This window comes from Hipposideros armiger, unplaced genomic scaffold (genome assembly GCF_001890085.2).
Source record: "Hipposideros armiger isolate ML-2016 unplaced genomic scaffold, ASM189008v1 scaffold_149, whole genome shotgun sequence".
Taxonomy (NCBI): domain Eukaryota; kingdom Metazoa; phylum Chordata; class Mammalia; order Chiroptera; family Hipposideridae; genus Hipposideros; species Hipposideros armiger.
The window spans coordinates 1,444,898-1,466,543 of NW_017731499.1; the positions used below are offsets into that span (position 1 = coordinate 1,444,898).

General features: G+C 50.7%; 1 protein-coding gene across 6 annotated transcripts in view; it reads left to right on the forward strand.

Moving 5' to 3' along the window:
- The window catches only part of CLEC16A (C-type lectin domain containing 16A), a 225,531-nt gene that overhangs the window by 52,779 nt on the left and 151,106 nt on the right, over window positions 1-21,646 (forward strand). For 4 of the 6 annotated variants that reach the window (XM_019650914.1, XM_019650919.1, XM_019650916.1 and 1 more), the window contains 2 exons: window positions 986-1,099; window positions 16,667-16,898. In XM_019650914.1, coding sequence (XP_019506459.1) covers window positions 986-1,099; window positions 16,667-16,898 — 346 coding nt within the window. The remainder of the gene's footprint in view (window positions 1-985; window positions 1,100-16,666; window positions 16,899-21,646) is intronic. The other 2 variants (XM_019650917.1, XM_019650918.1) reach the window with 1 other exon arrangement.

Genomic DNA, 21,646 nt, shown 5'->3' on the forward strand with positions numbered 1-21,646 from the left:
GACATTTTTGGTTGTCATAACTGGGGTGTGGGGTGTGGCACTGGCATGTGGTGGGTAGGGAGACCAGAAATGCCACCAAATAGCCCACAATGCACAGGACAGCCCCCACAACAGTGCCAAGGAGGAGAAACCCTGTTCCATGCACATATAAACAAATACGGATGTGTGTACACGCCCTTTCTATACAGAAATAGTAGATAACCCCATGTTGTGCTATACTGGTTTCACCTTTACATTTTCAACCCAAGTTGCAGGTGTGTCTGAGCCAGCTTTGTGAGGCAGTTTTGCATCCTCCGATTCCTCAAGCCATTCCTCTGCACGTTGGGCAACAGGGTGGGGTGGCGGGGCCGTCCCAGATGGCCCTGTGCCTTCTGATTTTGCATCCTGGCGTGACTAGGTCTGTCTCTGGCTCGTGTGGCTTTTCTTCCGCACAACCTCCACGCCTATTCACGCTGCCACGGAATCCTGGTGTGCCGAAGCCCGCCGCCGGGGTCAGCATTCATGCCAGTGATGGGATCTCTGTGTGGCTGACCCTTTCCAAGTCCTTGATTGGAACAAGGCTCGCCGGCCCCTTCTTCCCGTATGACTAAAGTCTTGGGCCGGTGCCTTCTAGTCTTATCATAATCAAATTTGACACTGAAATGCCTGTGGAGAGGAGGGAGTGTGCTGGTTTGGCTGCTCCTTTCCCAAGTTGCTTCACTTCAGCCGGATTTGGCCTCACCCAGCCGTGAGGGACAGTCTCGCTTATAATGTACTTCCTTCCGCTGAAAAGCAGCCAGCCAAATAGGCAGCAGTCTGAATGAAGGAGGCGTTCACCCTAGAAGGAGAAACGTGTACCTGGTCTCTCCTATCCTTTGGCTTTTACATCACAGGGATTGCTGCGTAACACAGGACTTGTGTAGCCCAGCCTTGCTGCAGATCGTGGAAGGAAGAGGTTGAAAGACGGCATGCTTTAATGCAAATCCCATTTCTTCTTTCTCACCAGGTCTTCCTAATTATACATCATGCACCCCTGGTGAACTCGTTAGCTGAAGTCATTCTAAATGGCGATCTGTCAGAGATGTACGCTAAGACTGAACAGGATGTTCCGAGAACTTGTGTAAGTCATTAGCATTGGGACTGTTTCTTGGCCTTGTTAAGAAGCCATGGCTCATTTTGTTAACCTGTGCGTTTCTGTCAAACCAGAAACCAACATTCTGCTTACGGCAGTGATGATGCCTAAGCTGGTCCGGGATTCAGGGAACCTAACCAGAGTCTTGAAATGGGTACCCAGGAAAATCTGGGGGTCGGTACTAAGCGTGGATTCGTTGGTTGTATGTTATTGAACGTGGAATTGTACAACTCTGGGCCTCAGCGTATGTATCTGTGGGACACCGTTATGGGGACAGAACAGGATAATACCTTGTCTAAGGCACAAATAGCTACAGAGGCTGGACATGGAGTATCTGTGAGGACATAGGCCCCATGCGAGAGCAGTAGGGAAGGGTGGGGACGGTGGCGTGTTGGAGAGTGTACGTCCTTTCTGAGCAGCTGCTGTCCCACCCTCGCCTGCAGTTCTGCAGGAGTGTGGATGCAGTGTTGTCAGGCTTCCTCATGTTTCCAGAGGAGCTGAGCATCTGCATTTTGATGCAAAATCTCCCACGTTTTACATTATCACCCAGCTGTGGCCTCAACAGGGCGTGTTTGTGGTTTATGCATGTCTGTGCGTTTTGTGCTCTGCCAAAGGAAAACACCAGATGACCAGTGTCATGACTTCTCCTGAGGCTTTCCCAGCGTGGCCCCTGTGCATCTCGCCTGCCCTCCTTCCGGTCCTCGTGCTCACATGTACTGAGTTCCAGGCTGCCTTAATGCTGGTCCCGCCTGCTTTCCCCCCAGCGTGCCCTGTGTTTCTGCCTCTGTACCTGTGCCCTTACCAACCCCAAGGTCTGGAAGGCCCCTGTTCCTGCTTCTCTCTTATCATCGATCTTACCAGCTTTAAGCAGCGTATGGAGCGTCTGTCTGTCACTACATCTGCCGCAGCACATGAGCTCCGTGTTTTACCCCACGGCTGCTTCATGAGCCCTCTGGCTCTGCGGTCAGGTTCTTAGGCAGTAGGCACACAGGTAGGGCTGGCCTTGCCCTTGGGTCATCGGCTCTGTTGCCAGATCTGAGCGAATGGCTGGAGGGTCGCCTGGTAGCATGCAATGCCAATCTGCACGGTGTACCATTGCAGGAGTGCCTTGTCCTTCTGGTTTTTCTGGTGGACGATGGCTTGGCTAGGCCATTTTGCTCTTAAAGGGAGCATTCGAGCCTCTGAAAAGGTTCCCAGAAACTTTCTGTCTTTGTTGGTGGTGGCATTGGTTCAGCTGAATTGAATGGGGCCCTTTCATGGCCCCTGTCTGGCCCATCCCTGCTTTGATTCATTCAATAAGTGTTTCTTAAGCCCTTTCTTTGGACCTGGCATCGTGCTAGCTCTGGGGATATACAAAATCTTAAGTATTTTCTGTCGTATTGGAGCTTTACAGTCCAGGAGAGACAGGCTTTGATCAAATACACAAATGACTGCACTATCTCGAGGCTTACACATGCTCTAAGAGGCAGTAGTATTTGGTGAGAGGATTTCACTTAGGGGTGACAGGGGTGACGAGTGTTGCACAGGAGAGACTCCCCTAGTGGTCCATGTCATGACAACACATGGTCTAGAACAGGGGGCGGCAAACTTATGAGACAGACATACCCAAAGAGCCACATGTGGCTCGCGAGCCGCAGTTTACCAACCCCTGGTCTAGAAAATGTAGAGCGGACTTGGTTTATGGAGCCAGAGATATTTCTTTGCAACTTGCTTAAACTCGCTTTTGCAAGTAATAGAGAGCTGAGTCAGCAAAATCAGCAGGGCCTCCCAGCCAGAGCTGCCGAGGACCCGCCAGCCAGCGGTCACCTCGGGCAAGTTGCTTCACCCCATTTAGAAAACAGGGAGAGCAAGCCCTACTCCGGAGAGCTATTGGTGAGGATGGGAAGAAACTAGTCTTTCAGTGCCGTCAGTTTCACTGATAGGTGGACTATGAAACTAAAAACAACAAAGGAACAAGACAAACAAATGAAGAAACAAAAACTCATAGACACAGACAGTAGTTTAGTGGTTACCAGAGGGTTAGGAGAGAGGGGAGTGGTACAGGAGGGTAAACAGTATCAAATATATGGTGATGGAAGGAGAACTGACTCTGGTTGGTGAACACACAATGTGATATATAGATGATGTATTACAGAATTGTACACCTGAAACCTGTGTAATCTTACTAATCGTTGGCAGCCCAATAAACTTTAATTAAGAAAAAAAAAAGTGCCATCAAGTGCCTGACAGGTTGCTACCCGGCCTTCAGAGCTCTTTGCTTTCGTCTTCACAGTGTTTAAAAGAAAAAATGTATGCATTGCCAACTTCAAAATTTAGGAAGTTTCCCATAAAAACCCAGATTTCAGGACATTGAGCCGTCAGAAGACCTGGTCCCCACTTTGCACATGCTTCTGCAGGAAGCTCCTCAGAGGCTGCTGTTTGCCATTCGATTTGCCCGGTCCCCACCCAGCCTGCTGCTAATTCACACTACATTCCCATTAGTAATGAGTGGGAATAGATTCGACTTCCTTTTGTCTCATGATCCCCAAATAGCTGCTAAGGCTTCATCACAGAATGTCTCCCTAGAAGACACTCGCTGCTCGAGTTAGACGTGGTGTTCCAAGATGAACCCGGAGAGTGCTGGGGCACTGAGGTTTGCAGGGTTTTTTCATTGAAATTGATTGGCATGCAGCTGTAAGAAATAATGACACCCTTTCCCTACGTTCCCCCCAGTGGTAACATCTTGCAAAACTCTCATACAGTACCACAAGCAAGATACTGACACTGATGCGTGGGGTGTACTATTTGAGCAAAAGCAAGCTGCAGAAAGTTCCTGGCGACCTCTGAGCTTAGGATACCCACTTTAGCTGAACCCTCTAATCAGGGGGAGTGGTTAGATCTGCTCTTTCTCCCGATGGCCTCCTCTTGGGATGAAGATCGTGCCTCCAATGTGATAGACCCCCGACCGCTCATTGTGGTGGATGCCTGCCTGAACTGGAAATGAGGGTGGAAGGAATCACCAGCCCTAGTGAAAGTGTCGGCTTTGTACTTCCGGCTTTGGCCTTTCCCCGGGTGCGAACCCAGAGGGCGTTGTCTTCTGATGACTGCAGCCGAAATTTTGGAAGAGTGGAGGTGACTCTCATTTGTGACTTTTTTGACAATAGTCTTGGTACGATTTACCTTCCTTCCCTGTGAGCAAGAACAGTCTCCTATTGTTTCCTGCCTAACTCGGATGTGGTTTGGTCATACTTGTTTTAAGTTTCTTGGTCTTTTTTAACCTACTTTCTCCTTCCCGTAATTTGTAGATAAGTTACTGGTATTGCTTCATTTTTACCAGCAGACCTTTCACAAAACCAAACCAAAATTGAAGAGAGAGAAGCAGACGGGAGAGCAGAGTTATTTGAAAAGTCTGTAATTTAGGGTTAAATTTAAAATACATCAGCGTGGTTAAATAAATGTCTAATTGAAATTCGTCTGTGCATTAAAATCATATGGTTCCTGCGAAGGGATAATTCTTGCTATAATTTTAATGCACAGCAGATAGTGTTTCTTGGTGGGGGAAATAGAATAAGAGAACACTAATTCTGAAACTGCTAACATCTCATTATTTTTGCAAAATGAAATATATAGATTAGATCATGGGATATGCCTCAAGACCTGCAGGTACTTTTTTTTTCTTTAAAAAAAGTAGGGACTTTTTCATCCTGGGTGTCTGTGGATAGTTTCCTTAGTCCGTGCATTCATTCATCCGTTCCTCAACAGAGGCACGGCGGTGCTGGGGGAAGAGGAAAAGACGCGACCCCTGCCCTCAGGGGCTTCCATCCCCGCGGGGAAGTCTGTGCCATCTTGGGGCTTGCCAGAGATCCTCAGGGGGTGCTCACTACAGGAATGAGTGACTCGGGTGAACTGGCGGTGGGGTCACATGGGCCCATGTGATGTTCTTAAGGACTCTCAGAACAGAAATAGCCTCGGGGCCTGACCCTCACGGGCCACCTTCTCTCTTTGCTCAGAGGCTGGCTTGCTGGGGACGGAGTATGAGTGGCTTGCTGGTGGTGCTGTTCCACATTCCGCCATACGGGGCAGTCTGGTGGAGTGGACCCTGGAGCCAGACTGCCAGGCTCCTGGAGTCTTACTTAGGTGTGTCCCAGGGCAAGTTAGTTCGCCTCTCCCAGCCTGTTCCCTCACCTCTCCAATGAGAAGAACAAACATGGATTTTTGGAGAGGGTGAAATGCAGCACTAATTGCATATTCCCAAACCCAGCACACATCAAGGCCTAGGTGTTAGATGTTATCATTATCACAATCTTAGTTTCAGAGGCTGCAGAACAACCCTGTGTCCCCTTTGGGACCTCCTTTCTTGGTGTGATTAACATAGAGGCACCCACAGTGCGTCTCTTAGGGAGGCGCTGTATGACAAAGGCACGGAGGGCCAAGTGGTGGCTACGGTGACGACACGATGGCAGCACCAACAGTAAGCGTGGCCATGTAGTGACAGTGGGATGAGCCCCCTGTGTGCGTTCTAGCCCCCCGGCTGAGCCGGCCCCAGATACGATATCTGGAAAGTGCAGATGCTTGACCAGCTGATATGCGTTCACATGATTGGCTGACTGTGAATTCAGAATGGGGACTGAAAATTCGGGGGCAGAATACGCTTGTTTGTCCCCAGATGAGGGTGTCGACCATCTCTCTGTAGGCACCAGTTCAGCCAGTTGGGATGGTCTCCAAATGATTCTTGGGGGATCCAAAATGAACGCGCACCTATGTACGAAATCAGACACCAGTCCTGCGTGTGACGCCTGCTCCTCCGCGAGCTGCGCCCTCTGCTCGCAGAACGCTCCGCCAGGACATGGCCTGTGGAGCCGGCAGCTGAGAAAGTAGCAGCCTGGCCTCTCTGGTCTATTTGCAGAAGCAGAGTCATGGGCAGGGGGGCTCCGGTCGCCACTTCAGGGCTCTTTCCAAAGCAGGCTTGAGTCAGATGGCAGCTGAGCCTCTCGCATGTTGAATGCAGCAAGCAGAACAGCCCCCCAGATTAGAGTTCCCCCACGTCTTTTCCTGATCCTGACCTTACTCGTGACCCCTGGGTAAGCAATGCGGTTCTGAAGGACACACGTTTTTTCCTGAAAGTGGTGATAGGCTTCGGGGAGATGGCTGATTGTGAACCCTGAAGGAGAAAGATAGACTTCTGTAAATCAAGGGCCTTAACTGGCCCAGTTGCAAACATCCCTACAAAGGAACCAGAGCTCGTGTGCATTCTCTGTCTTTGTGGGGCGCTGTGGCCCGTCCCATAATCCCTGAGTGGGCTTACGGCTCGGGGCACCATGGTTGCCTGCAGAAGTATTGAGGGGATCAGCGCTGGTTCACATATAAGAGGGTTTGACTGAATCAAAGGAACCCAGGCTGCAGCACGTCCCACTCAAGCAGATGAGAGACCTCTCCTTTTCTCCCGCGCAGACACAGGGCTGAACAACTGACGGAAGTCCCAGTGTGGAGGCTCCTGGAGGGGCAGCCTTTAGCCATGGCTGCTGTGACTGGACCTGAGGGGCCGGGGGTGCTGGTCCTGCCCAGTGAGCCAGAGCAGGGCCAGGGGTTCTCAGAATGATCACACCCTGGAGGAGCCAACGGGGCAAAACAGTGGGCAGAGTGGGGATGGGCGTGGGGGTGGAGAAGGTTTTATGACTCAGACCCTTGCTGGCTTTTCTGTGTCTGCCTGGCAGCATGACACAGAGCGGGCTGGGGTGGCCACAGGCTGGAGACAGCTTGGGTGTGAGGTAGTGTCCTGCCTCCTGCCGAGTGAGTCTGCTCAGAGACTAGGCTGCCTAGAGCCACTGGTAACTTCTAGGTTTCTGCTAAAATCAGGAAAATCGATGGTGGGGACAGAAAAACGGGGCACCCACAACTTCCGGTGTCTTTGCCCTGGGCTTTGTTAGTTTTCAGTAGCAGCCTGGCCCCTTTGGGCAGTTGAGTTTTTTTAATCAGACTCTGAGTTTCTTGAAGTTGGGTCAGCATTGTTTATTCATATATTCAACAGATAATTACTGGGCATGTATCAGGCACTGTTCTAGGCACAAGAGATACACCAGGCAACAAAACAAAGACCCTTGAGCTCTGGGAGCGTCTATTGTAATGAGAAGAGCCAGTGGAACAATAATACTATTAGTAAACATCATAGTGTGTTAGAATGCGGGATATGCTCTAGAAAAGCAGCAGTGGTGAAGCAGAGAGGGGGCAGCGCGAGGGAGCAGCCCTGGGAGGCTTGGCGGGGAGGGTGCAGTTCTCCATAGTGTGGCCAGGCTAGGCCTTTCTGGGAAGATGACATTTGAGTACAGACTTGGAGGAAGTGAGGGAGCGAGTCATGTAGATATCCGGGGGAAGAGCATTTGGACCAGGAAGAATAGCCAGTGCAAAGGCCCTGGGGCAGGAGTGTGCCTGGTGCCATGGAGCCTCAGCAAGGAGCAGCACGTTGAGGTGGAGTGAGTAGTAGGGAGGGGACTGTGGGCCCAAGGCATGCAGCGCCCTGCAGCCACCGAGGACTTGGGAGTTTTCACTGAGAGACATGGGGACATCTTCACCTGCATCCCCAGTGTTGAGCGTGGTTCCTGCAGTAAACATTGACTATCTTGAAATAATGGATCCCAATGAGGGACTTGAGCACCCTATCACTGGTCAGCCAAGGAGTCCTAGTCTTGGTCAGTGCCAAGTCCTCCAGCCAGGAAACTTGGTTTTGCTTGGGGTGCTTTGCCCAACTGGAAGCTAGCTGGGGGCCGCACGTGGGTGAGAAGAGGGGCCGCTCTGTTCTTTTCCTTCTCCCGGTGCTCCAGTGGTTTAAGGACAGTGGCCCGGGAGGGGAGGGGGGGTGAGTCACATTGCCCAACTGAGGACAACAGACAGGGCAGGTGGTGTAACTCGTCCCAGGACAGTGGGGCTCCCCAGTGAGTTCTGAGGCTGCCTTCCCTGAATGTGACTGCCTGCCGACCACTCACCGAGATGCTCATAGCCTCACTCCAGGGGACCTGCCTGGTAACCGCCAGCCACGCACAGGGACAGATCTCCAAAGCTTCGTGCGCAAAGAGAAGTGGGGGGGAAAGCACATTAATTCCCTCAAACAATACTGCTCTGGGCGACACTTGCGCCCTGGATGGGTCATTCCCTGGTAAGAGCAGCGCCCATCTGTTGCGCACTTACCGTGTGCCAGGCTGGCTGGCCCGCTCCCCTTTCCTTCTCCCTCCCTCGGGGGTTTCTGGAGCACCCACACATTTCAGGCAGGCGCTTTTCTGGCCGCAGGGAGTACAGGATAAATGGGATAGATGAGGTTGTGTCCTGACATTCGCTGGTTGCGGGGGAAACCGAGCAAGCTCGTCAGCCCGGATTTAAGATTGGATCTGGGAAGAAACAGAAAACAGGTTTGGGAGATGATGGCGCTCGAGGTCCCCCCTGAGGAGGTGACGTCACCCTGCTGAGAGCGGGGGCGTGGGTTGGGGGCAAGGGTTACAATGGTCAAGGCGTGGAAGACGGCGTCCGAGTCCTCAAGGGGCATGAGCTGGCTGGGATCAGAGACCAGTATGCAAGAAACGTACCTGGACAGTACCTGGGGGGGAGCCTGTTTTTCATTTTCTAGAAGAGCGACGTGCTGCTTATTCCTACCTGACCTCTCAGTTGGGGCAATATTATCTCACAGCCTCCCCTGAGGAAGCCGATGCTTACAGAGGCGAAGTGACCGTTCCGTTGTCACCCAGTTGCGGGGGATTGCAGGTCTCCAGCCCCCAATCTTCATGCTGTTTCTATTGTGTGTCCTTATGTCACCATCTGCAACCATAGTCACTTTCAGTTTAGCATGAGATGTAGGCCTCAGGACCGAGTATTTCAGGTACCTGAGAGTCACCAATATTTCACGGTCCCTTATCTTTTTTCTTATAGAACAAGATATAGCAAAATACCCTTCTAAAGAAATACCAAATAAGTGCTTGGTATGTCATTGTCTAATGAGAGTGTATTTTATTTTGCATGAGCATCGAACACGCCTCTTCAGTCATAAATATCTTGCAGTCAGTTCGTCCCACAAGCATTCATTACCTCCTGATGGACTGCCAGACGGCCGCGCTGAGGTGGGGGGCAGAGAAGTGAGCTGGGGTGGAGAAGGCCGGGGGCGGGGGTGGCAAGGCTGGTCTCCTGCAGACCCAGCAGCACCCCAGAGCTTTCTGTCTAGGAAGCCACAGCTCTCTCCCCATGTTCCCTGCTGTTTGTCACAAAGAGGGCTGAGCGGGTGGGCAGTGCGAGATTCCTGAGCTCCAAGATTGTTCCGGTTCCGGATAAATGGGCATTTCTTTGGTCTATGCTTCTGCAGCTGCAGTGCTCCCTGATAATTGGCCAATTGGTGGAGGAGAATGCCATGCTCCTCTTGTTAATGGAAGTGGCCTGTTGCCTCTTCATGTTTCCCCCGTCACTAGGTTTTATTTTCCCCATTAAATTTGGCAGCGTTGCCCAGACGTCTCGCTGATGTGGTTGCGATTGTGCATTCTGGACGCGCGTTTGGGCTTTGGTTCAGCAGCCCCACATTACTCAGGGTTTGGCATGTAGCACTCGCCCCCATACATCACCCTGGAGTTTCTTCCATCTGATGTTTGCTTGCGATCACCTCATTCTGGAACAAGAAGAGGCTCGCTCGGCAGCAATTATCGGCCTGCTTCCCTTTGCAGCCGGTTGCAAAGCCACATGCTGCGGCGCCGTTGGTTATGCTCTGCTTGGCGTACACCTGGGCCCCTGTGACCCCCTGTGACATTGGGAGCTCCGTGCATATGAGACAGAAATGGGAAACAGTTACACATTGCATTCGGCCATAGTGATCTCCAGGTCGGAGGGCCACCTCATGACTGATGCATAAACTGTCCCTGAGCATTAGCTCCCCAGGGCCGGCTACCAGCTCCCCCTGTGAGTGTGACGGTGTAACCGGTGTAACTGTTAACACCAGTCCTTCTGGGGGCCGGCCCCACGGCGGGAGGCTCAGCTGTGCTGGCTGAAGGGGATGGATGTTTGAGCCGTGCAGCAGGTCGGCTTGAGCACAGGGGCACTGACACTAGACTTCCTGGGTTCAAGTCCTGCCTCTCACTAGCCAGTGACCTTGGGTAAGTCCCTCACTGCAGCTCTCTGCCCCATTCGGTCTTTTGGAGGATAATGTGAGGCAGTGTATATAAAGCGCTCAGAGCAGTGCCGGGGGTTACTGACAGTTATTACCTGGAAAAAAATGAGAGCGTGGGCTGCCTCTTGGCACCACACAGCAGCCCTGGGGTGGGGGTTGTGGGGGGGAGTGCTAATATGAGGTCCGTTGGATGCATGTGGAAACTGAGGCCCATAGAGAAGGCAGCGAGCAGCACAGCCATGACTCAAACCAAGGTGAATGGGACAGAGCCCAGGTCCCGGCTGACCAGCGTCCCTGTGGACCCCGCCCTGCCTTTGTGCTGTGCACCCCACTGGCCCCAGCCCCTGAGGCTGGAGGCTGGGGAGATGGGCCAGGGTCCCAGGAGCACTTTGGGGAGGCCCAGTCTAGACCACCAACAAACCAGAAAGCCAGTGAACAGTAAGTTGCTGGGAGCTAGGGAGTCAAGGTTTAAAACAGAGAGTCTGATTGTTCTTTAAAGGTTAGCCCCTCCTCTGCCATTTCTTCCGCCCTAGTGATCTGTTTGCTAGAGGGTCAAAGGTGAACAAATATTTCTAGAATGCCCCTTTGGGACAGGCATTCTGCCCGGCATTTTTGCATTCAGCATCTCGTTTCAGCCCCATGGCAGCAAATGATGGAGTCGCCGTTGTCCCTGTTTTTCAGATGAGAAAACTGAGGCTCGTTTGGTCAGGGTCACTCAGTCAGTAAGTGGGTCTGAGACCTGGGCTCAGTTCTGCCCTTACGTTGGGCATGTTTTTGTTTGTCAATATGGCTGCCTCCTGCCTTAGGGGAAAACCTTTCTCTGGGTTCTCACATCCTTTAGCAGAGCTGTTTGAACAAAGGGATTCTAGTAGCTTCCTCAAAAGGCGAGTGAGCTAGGCCTGGGAGAGCCTGGGAGGTGAGCTCTCCTAGCTTCGCCATTGTGACCGCTCCTACAGATGGAGAGAATTCCAGGGCCATGTCACCTGTCCTGTCCCTTTCTCGCCCCCTCCAGCCACCAGTCTCTTTCTCCCTCCGTTCCTTCTAAACCAAGGCCTGCCTGGTGTCCCCGCGCTCCTTTTCCTGGCCACTCCTCAGCCACTGCCTTCCCCCTTCCCCACTGTAACACTGAGTTGGCCCAAAGAAACACACTCAACAGGTTGTACCTACTGGGTGCCCAGGCAGGGCCACTCCGGCATCACTTCCCAGGCCATGAGCGTCAGGGGCAGCTGGCCCAGCACCGCCCCTGACGTCCCGTGTGCCTGCTGCTCCCTGGGAGCTGGCCGAGCACATTGAGTCCCCGGGCACCGCCGCTGTCGTCAAGCACACCCGCTCCAGGTGACCCTGGCCTTGACGGAAGTCAGGGGTGAGCGGCCTGAGCGCTGAGCTGGCCTTCCTACGCTTCCTCTCTCTTCACCAGTGTTCTGGTGCACCGCTAACTGTCAGGACGTGCATTGGTCACTTCCTTCTCCGCGAAGCCCTTCTCAGCCCTGCCCAGCCCCTGGCCCGGCGCAGCTCCTGCCCCCAGCGTCCTCTTCCTCCCAGTCTCCGCGTGGACAAGCAGCAGTACACTGCCTGCTCCCGGCTGGGCTGTGAAGGCGTGGCCTCGCTCTCAGCCCTGCACTTGCTGTCTGGTCGGGATTCGGTGGAGGACTAGGTCCGTCCCCTGGTGACGGCAGTGAATCCAGCTCCCCAGGTTGTCCCGTTGGCTCCCAGCTTGTATTTAGGGCATTGCAACAATCTGACTTAATTGAAAATCCTCTGGGTAAATGTTTGTTTTTTAATTGAGAGATAACATAAATAAAGTACATAAAAGTGCAGTATCTCAGGTGTACATAAGATTACAGTTATGTGTAATTCAGGTCAAGACAGAACACATTTCTGGCATTCCACACGGATCCTTCTCAGCTAATAACCAGCCCCGCCCATCCCTCCCTGCCAGCTCATCCCCATTCTGACTTACAGAGGTGCCTTTTTAAAGGTTTGGTTTTTTTTTCTTTTAATTGTAGTAAAATACATATAACAAATAACATCTACGATGGATTAGCCATTTTCAAGTATACAATTCATTGGCATTAGGTACATGCTTTCAAGCTTTCTTTACATTTAAATGGCACTGGGTCATACTTGCTTGGGGTAAAACAACTGAAGGCTATAGCAGCAACTAGAGCAGAAAGTGAAAGTTCCCCCACCCTCAGTGTCTGCCTCAGAAGGAGCCACTGTTTTCAGTTTATGTATCCGACCACACCTTGCTTAATGTATTGTCATGCAAATATCTAGCAACGCAGGAAAACATGAGCTATCTGTACCTGTTTTAGATTGGCAGTTTTGGTTTTTTGACTGTAAATGGGAGCCTTGATTAATGGATTGATTGCAGCTACCGTTTCCTTGCACAGTCCGTGTCCGGCCTTGCTAAGGGGTTGTGTGTACTTAGACCTAGTGGGGGGTGTTGTGATTGGGATCTGTGCCATTGGCGCTGCTGCCTCTCCTCTCAGACACCGGCCTCGTGTGTTTCCATCCTTCTTCCTGACCCTCACTGCCCTTATAATCTGCTCTGAGATCCCTAAAAGGCCTTAGTTATCACTGACCCCTGGGGGGAGGGGATCACCTCAGTATTCAACTTTTAAGCAAGGCCAAAACCTTAGGTTGGAGGGGTCACAGCTGGTGGAAGGCATTAACCAGCAGGCAGGGACAGACACTTTAGGAGACGGTTAAACCCTCAGGCCACCCCAGAAGTCACATTGCTGGCCCCAGAAGCCAGCCTGAATGTCTAGCCAGAGCCCCCAGCTCTCCCCTGCACCCCCCACTTGGGGACCTGGCAGGATCTCTGAGATCAGGGAGAAGCGCCCCGACTCCACGCTGCTCCGGCAGCTCAGGCTTCAGGTGTCTGGGAGATGAGCCCTCAGCGAAAGCCCACCTGCGCATTTGGGAAACAGACCTTGTTTGCAGAATACGAAATTCCTCCGCAACACGCGTGGTGTGCTTTCTTTTCGAGAAGAAAAACCCAGGCCTTCTCATTTTTGACTGTGAAGTGGGCTTCGTCACTTTGAGTTGGTTTCATCGCACTTGGCTATTCCAGGAGCTGTGCGAAGTTCAGCTCCTGGGGTGTCAGGCAACTTTTTGCTTCCCTTCCTCCCTTTTTCTTCTTCTTTTTGTTGTTCTCGCCTTCACTTTGGATACAGAATGGTGTAGGCAGCCATGAACGCACTCAGCAGCCAGCCCACCCCATCGAGGACCTGCCCTGCTCCAGGCACTTGGTTTAGTGTCGAGAGCACGGGGGTGGGGGGTGGGGGCAGGATGGACGGGGCCTTCTCCTGGGGGCTTCCGTCTGGAACACCTGGACCATCCAATGTAACAAGGAGATTCCAGAAGGCTCTTGACCGGAGCAGCAGGAATGATCTAGAGTCTTTACCCACGTTTCCCAGCTTGCCCTATCAGCTTCTTCATGGTAACGGTGGGGTTTTGATGTTGTTAGTAATAAGAAAAAAATATATTAGATTTTTTAAATACGGAAGAAGAAAAAGGAAAACTAAAGTCCATAATTCCAGTGTCCAAATGATCCTTGTTGAATTTTTTAAATGTTAACATGCGTACGCGATTAGAAATGTCAAACTCAGTGGGAAGATATGGAAATGAAAAATTTTAAGTGCACGTGTGTGGGTGGGCACACACAGTGCCACCTACCTTTCTTTCCCTAAAGATGAAATACTGATGTATTTTTATGCAGCTTTCCAGGAAAAGTGGTGTTTATGCCATCAGGTGGAGCCTTGGAAAAGCTTAACCTGACAGGGACCCTGCAGTGTTCCCTCTTCTCGCTTTTTCCTCCTGGTGCTGTTTCTGTCTCACTAACTCTAGGTATAAAAACACATCAGCCTTATTAATCTCTACGTGGATTCCCACTCTGTGGATAGACCGTAATTACCTAACTGCTCCCCTGTTGATGGACATTTAGGTTATTTCCAGCTGCTTACTGAGTCGGTTGCGTTTTAAAGGTTTGAAATTTCCCCAGCAAGCATGCCTTCCCTTCTTCCATTCCCCAACACCTGATCATCGAGAAAAGCATATCCCTTTGGAAAGTTTTAAAATTCATTTTCACAGTTGATTTTTTTTGTTGTTGTTAATGTAGGCAGGGAAAGGAAGTAGTTGTCATTCATATGTTGGGTGCTTACTGTATTGCCAGGCGCTGAGAGAACTTGATATCCATGATTTCATTTAGCTCTAGGTCAGAATTACTTGCCCCATGTTTCAGGCTGAGAACCTGGAGCTCAGAGAAGCCCCACGGCTCAGGTAGCGTTCACCTGGGGTTCAGCTCTGACCAGCCGTGGGCTTCGTGCACCGTTTCACTTCCCTTAGTTCTGTCATTTGTTCTGTACATCAGTGCCCACACACAGCTCAGGGAGAGGTTTCTACATCCATCCGTGTGAGTTTCTGCTCGTCACATCTGACTGGGCGGTGGTTTGCTCTGCGTTTGGTCTCAGTTTTTTGTTTCTGAAAGCTTTGACTGTGTATGGCGTGCTCTCACCTTCGCTGGGAGTAAGTGGTGATTGGAGGAAGCAGTCCTTTCTTCTCGGAGCCCTGACTTGGGTTCAGGTCCTTCAGGAGAGGATGGGGTGGGGGTCCAGGGCTGCGTTTGTTCGATCCCAGCATCCTGCGTGGGTTCTGATGGATGCTGTCTGTCAAGCGGTGCACGCTCCGCACGCCCCCATCTCGGGGCTCCTGGTGGTTGGCGTCTGTAATGCGCTATCTGGGTTTCCTGGACACGGGAATCATGTCTCAATTCATCTGTCATTTTTGTGGATGAATAATCCTAAGTGGGTAAATAAAAATTAATGTTTGGATTTGGATGCTAATTTAGCTTTCAATTACGTTTTATTTTGAGTGTTATTGAAATTAATTTGTGTTCCTTGAGCATAGCCTATTTATTGGCAAGGTACAGTGGCCCCCAGAATACAATTGGTGGTTGTTTGGGGTAAATTCAGAAGATGGATAAACCATATCAAGATAATGGAAAAGTTTGCTTTAAAACTTCTCTCTTTTGTAATGACAAAATGATATCTGAACATCATCCAGACCCTGGGAAGAGAAAAACACTGCAATTGGAATCCTGTGTCAAACGCATCAGACAGTTTTCTTTTGTCTTTGCTCCTTTCCAGTCCTGGTCCACTTGCATGTAAATACTTTTTAGGGAGTACTAAATATGGAACTACGTTTGAGCTCCTGGTGAAGCACTGTTGTTTTAGGAAGAGTTTGGGCTTTGGGGTTGGGCAAGCGTCTATTAAAATTCAGACCCTGCTGCTCAGCAGCTGTGTGACATTGGGCAAGTCACTTAACACCTCTGAGCCTCTATTTTCCTATCTATAAGAGGGGACCGACAATCCCATTATCTCCTGGTTGTTATAAGGTCTAAAATACAGCCGTGTTTCCCACAATATGGGACATGAACCACTGGTGACAGGCCTGCTTCATTTCTCTTAGAAGTCCTCTGACTTTTTAGGGAAAAACTTCTTCTTTTGGGGCAGGCTTCCATTGAGGATGAGCTTTAACTTATTGCTGGTGCTTGCCGGGCTTCCGGTGTAAAGACATTCAGCGTTTGGCTCTGTCCAGTCACCTTGCTTTTTCTTTTCTGTTATTTATTTTTATAATAGCAAGGTACACTGGTGTTTCATTTCTTATTTCTTTCTTTCTTTTTTTTTTTAGAAATTTTGTTGGGGAACAGTGTGTTTTTCCAGGACCTATCAGTTCCAAGTCAAGTGGTTGTCTTCAGTCTAGTTGTGGAGGGCGCTGTTCCGTGGCCCATGTGGGGATCGAACCAGCAGCCTTGGTGTTATGAGCCTGCGCTCTAACCACCTGAGCTAACCGGCCACCCCTGGTGTTCCATTTCTTATAGTGCTATACCGCTGCTTTAAAAATAAATTTATCTAAATTCAAAGTTGATAATAACATCAGTGTGCTGTAGTTAAGACCTAAATTGTACAGGTGGTATGTGGGTTCGAATCCCAGCTCTTCCGCCTCTGACTGTGTGACCTTGGGTGGGTCATTTAACATCTCTGAGCCTCAGTTTCCTGTAAAATGATAACCACAGTAATATCTCATGAGGTTATAAAGTTTAATCAGTGAGATACTATAGCCAAGAGCTCTTAGAATAGCATCTGGCACATACAAAGTAAAGTGTTAACACAAGTGTGTTTCTTATGCAAGTGACTGCCCTTTGGGAAGCTTGCAGCTGGTGCTGATGAAGTGTCGAGTTTCTGACTTAGGACAGTGGGCCGTCATCCTAGCCGGGGCTGTCGTTTTGATAAATAATGATGATGTTAACAATAGTCATAATAATAAACGAGGAGGTACCCTGTGTCATTTTGGAAATGAATTACCTGGGGCAGAAACCCTGGGGCAACCTGTTACGCCAAGGTTCCAATCCGCCCGCTGTCTCACTTTGATTCTCCTAGGCCAAACCCAGCATTCGGTGCTTCATTAAACCCACCGAGTCGCTCGAGCGGTCCCTTGAAATGAACAAGCACAAGGGCAAGCGGCGGGTGCAAAAGAGACCCAACTACAAAAACGTTGGGGAGGAAGAAGACGAGGACAAAGGGCCCACCGACGATGCCCAAGAAGACGCCGAGAAGGCTAAAGGTACAGAGGGTGGTTCAAAAGGCATGAAGACGAGTGGGGAGAGAGAAGGTGAGTGCGCCCGCGAACGCCGCCCTGCCGCCCACGCTGCGCGCCACGCTGTCGTTTGTGTCCGGTCCCCCCTTTGTGTGTCAGCGGGTGCTTCTCTTCGTTCCTGACCGGTGTACCTCACTCTATTCCACCCGGCCGTTTGGAGGCAGATCTGGTACAAGGCCTGCCCTCGCTGGATGGACGACCTGGAGCAGGGTTCTTTACTCTTAACTCGTGCCTCAGTTTTCCCATCTGTAAAAGAGGGTAACAACTAGTATTATGAGAATTAAATGAGTTACTATATGTATCATGCCCAGAACAGTGCCTGGCCTGTGCTATAAATATTTGCTGCTGCTGCTACTGTTGCTACCATTATTATTATCATCTTTATCAGTATTGCTGCTCTTATTATTCCCGATAACCCGGGATTGTGATTTTTGACAGGAGTCATTATTTCAAGCGCACTGCAGGAAGGAAAGGGGCCAGTGTTTCATGAGCTTAGGTGCTTTCGATGAGATTGGATTTTTGGAATCAAATCATCAACTATAATCCCCTAGATTCTTATGTTAAGATTTTTATAAGTCCTGTCTGTTTAGAGTGAGGTCCACTGTGTTTGGCGCCTATGTGCTCAGTAAGCAGAATAGTTCAGTCCCCTTTTTGCCGTTGTCAGGAACGATTCTGTTTGACTTCCCACCTCCCTCTCATTTAGATGCTAAGACCTTCTCAGCCTGGAGAGCATGATCTGCTCTGGGATTAAGCAAGCTTAAACTGTCCAGTTCCTTGTGTCATGGGTCAGGCACACAGCCACACAGATGGGGGCCCTGGCCACGGCCCCAGGCACTCAGGGTGAAGGAGGTGATGGGGGGGAATGTGGGGGCTCTACTCGCTGGACGTGAGCTCTCACCACACCTCCAAGGACAGACATGGGCTGTCCTCAGCTCCCAGCCGTGGGCCGCTGGGGATGTGGGGAGACTTCCGGAAGCCATCCTCCTAGGTCCTGGGCCAGCAGGGGCTGCTCCAAAACCAGCTCTCCGTGGCCCATCAGTCTGCACTGTGTGAGTCCCTAGTGCCAGCCATCTGAAGCTGGGAAACAGTGGCTCAGTAGATCAGCAACTGGGAACTCATGTTTGGGGAGTTTGCTGCAATTATGTAGTGCAAACCCACCCCGTCCCCATCCCGTTGACCCCATTGTGATTCTTGGTGGTTCTTAGTGAATGCCACAAAGACATTTCGAGAAATGTCACCAAAGCATCTCTCTGGTGCCACCCGGCCCTCTTTTTGAGGCTGAGATCTCCAGCATGCTTTTATTTCTGCTCAAAATATGGAGTCAGCGTTTTGGTTTAGAAATTCTCTTTGGCTCAGAAAACCTTTGCCAACAATTATCACTTCAGTGGGGGGTGGGGTGAGGGGCAAACACAAGGGAAGCCATACTTGTTTGCTTATTTGGATCATTTGGATTGTTTTTCAACTCGGAAGATAATTGATTTGCTTAAACCCTAGGGTTAGCTGTTTTGTAGCCGCACCAGGGGGAAAAGGGACAACTTTACCCCATTTTGTGCTCTCATTGATTTTGTTTTGGAAAGATGCTATCTCTTTCATTCCAGTCCTTTTAAGGGCTGCTCTCTAAGCAGGCCTGGGCCATGACTAACAGTGGTGTGGACGGGGTAGGCTTGGCCTCAAGCACACAACCGGCTGAATGACTCAGCCGGGCGGCCCAGTCCTGGTGCACGGGGCTTCCGTGGCTTGGCAAGGGCCACCGTTCCACACTGAGCCCACCTGCTCTGTGCAGGAGGCAAGGGGGCAAATGTTCACCAACTCCCGAAAACATGTCTTCCGGGTGGTCTCTTGGCCAGGTTGTGTCAGATAGAGCCCAGGCATTTCCCCAGAGGCTTTGGACATTTGGTGCAGACTTCAGAGCTCAGCCGAGTGTGGCTCTCAGTGACCCTGTCAGTGACAGGATTTTGGTGTCTTATTATTCTCTGAAACATGCATGGGTCTTCTCACCCAGCTCACCATGAATAACTACAGTGTTCACAGGCCCGTCCAGCAAAGAGACACCTGGCTGTGCAGCAGGAGTTTTATTCTGGGGCTTTTTAAATCACATGTTTGATCTCTTAGTTATTCTTTTTTAAAAAATAATTTTTTGGGGGAGAATTGGGGAAGGGGAACAGTGTTGGGGAATTGGGGAAGGGCAACAGACAAGCTGCTGTCCTTTTGTTCTTCAGTCTAGTTGTGGAGGACGTCACTTCACTGGCCCATGTTGGTATTATCATTGTGCTCTTCCCGGGTGAGGCAGTCGCTAGCTGGCCATTGGACGGCAGCTCACAGCAGCTCACAAAAGCTCATGCCAGCTGCCGGCCAGCCCCACTGCAGCCTACGCTGTTGCTGGCAACTCACGGCAGCCCACCTCCATGTCGAGCTATTGTTCACCATCTTAGCTGTGGGCGCAGCGTCACTGGCCCTCATGTGGGATCTGAACCAGGGCCCTGCTGCTCAGAGCTGGCGCTTCCAAGCCAACTCTTAACGCGGCACTTGGCCGGCCCTCTTAGTTATTCTTATATTTGAAGGCGCGGCTGGTGGGTGTTCTCTCCTTAGACTGTATCTGTGTTTGGGTAAAACTGCACAGCTGTCAATTCCAGTGATTTGGAAGGGCGTCAGGCACATTTTCTCATTCAATTTCAAGCCAGAAGACAGTGCAGATGGGGAGGTGCCTGGGAGATGGGAGATCTGACGTGCAGCCTTGCAGCCCTATCTTGACGTCTGGGTTTACCGATGGTCTCCTCAATCTCAGGGCCTCAGTTTCCCTTCTTGGAAGTTCTGAGTGTAGAAAATATAATTCACGTGACAACTTTTTTTTTTAATGAGGATATGTTAGGATTCTTGAGTTTGTAAGATTTAGGACTTCAACTCAGATTGGCTTAAGCAAAAAGGGTGATTACTGTTCGTGTAACTGGGAGGGCGAGGCAGGGCTGGACCTAGGTGCAGAGATGACTATAGGCAGTGCCAGGCTCGCATCCTACCAGCTTACCACCAGATGGAGAGGTAGCTACTCCTTCCCGCTGGCCACAGCTGAAGTCAGGGGGCTGATGCCCAATATCCGTTGGTGCTGATTGGCCTGTCCTGGGTCACGTGTCTGCCCTACAGTGCCGCCCTTAGTAAAAAATGAGATGCGTTCATCAGAAGAAGGGGGCATCGATGCTGGGCCAGCAGACACAGTTGGTCCCCTCGAAAGCCACTGTTTCTGTGTATTCCTTATTGCCTGAAGGCTTTCTTCTCCCTTCCTGTTTTGAGGTAGATAGGGGGCTATTTTCTGCTCCAAACTCCTTCTCTAGCGAGTTTCTTGCATTACCTATGGATCTAGGGGCTGTTGACAGCCTGGTTGTAACAGACAGGTACAGGTGACTCTTCAGTAGAGAGATACTGACGCCAGTTCCCCCTGCTACTCTGCCATCCCATGTTAGTGGTGAAATCTTAACAAGGTGGCCTAAAGCACTGGAGTAAAAGGGCATGTGGTTACAAGTCACAATTTTGCCATGACCTGATTTGAACGTGGCATTAACATATTTTTTTCTACAAATGCAGCACCCCAAATTCACACCTCCTCCACATGTAAGCCCAGATGAGGAAGTCGTATGAAATGAATGTGCACCCTTGGACCCTCCACGGGGGGTTTACAGAGAAATTTGCTCTGCCTCTGTGATGGGCAACTCATTCTGAAACCAAGAAAATCACAGGGCCCCTAAATGTTCAGAAATTGAATACTTAAAGGAAGACAAGGGGTGCCCTGGTCCCTGCAGCCAGAGGCTTCACTCGGATGTGTGTTCGTGCCTTTGCTTGCTCTTCAGTCTGAACAAGCATTCATCTCTTTTTGGAATCACTTAGAGCAGTAACTTAATAAACATGCCAGAGACAAGAGAATGAATCGTTCGAACTTCTTGTTTGAAAAATACGGTTTGGCTTCTGTTTTTTGCCTGTGGAAAAAGTAGGCATCGATTTCGTGGCCTGACCTTCAAAGCCTACTCTTGTCTTGGAATCGCAGCAAGGGCATGGAGTACAAGTGACAGCACTGACTTTCAACCTGCCAGGTCAGCTGGGAGTTAGCAGCCCCGGCTTTTCTTTTTCCTTTTTTTTTTTTTTTTAAGTCTACTGACATGAAATGGAACCTGGCCTCATTTCTGGCTCCTCTTGTAAAGCCACAGCAAACCCCAGGCCCAGCAGAGCTCTCTGATTGGAGTGAGCCAGGGACTGTCTTAACAGGAGGTCAGGGTCTGAATCCCAGACCTGCGGGCCTGCCCCTGAGCAGCCGTGTGACCCTGGCAAGTCATCACCCTTTCTCTACCCATAGAGGGGGCTTTACAATGCTCAGCCCACAGGTTGTCAGAAACGAGGGCATGGGTGCCTCAGCATTTTTAGCCCGGGACACATGAGCACTGAATAGGAATGCCGGCGGAGGTGGAGTGCACAGGGAGGAGCTTGGCTAGGGGGCTGGGGGGAGACAGGGACTTGGTGCTTGGGCACCTCAGCGAGTTTCTGTGGGGCTTGTTTCCATGTTAATTTCTATAAGGAATAGTGAGGTGGCTGGCTGGTTGGCTGGGTGTGTGTGTGTGAGAGAGAGACAGACAGACAGACACGGGAAGGAGGAGAAGGGTTGGGAGGCTGGTCCACTGTAGTAGAGAGCTGTAGGAGGGCCCCCCCTTTTCCAGTGGGCCTAACTAGTAGTATAAAGAGAAGGACTGGAGTTCAGTTTAGACAAATCCTCTGAAAAGCAA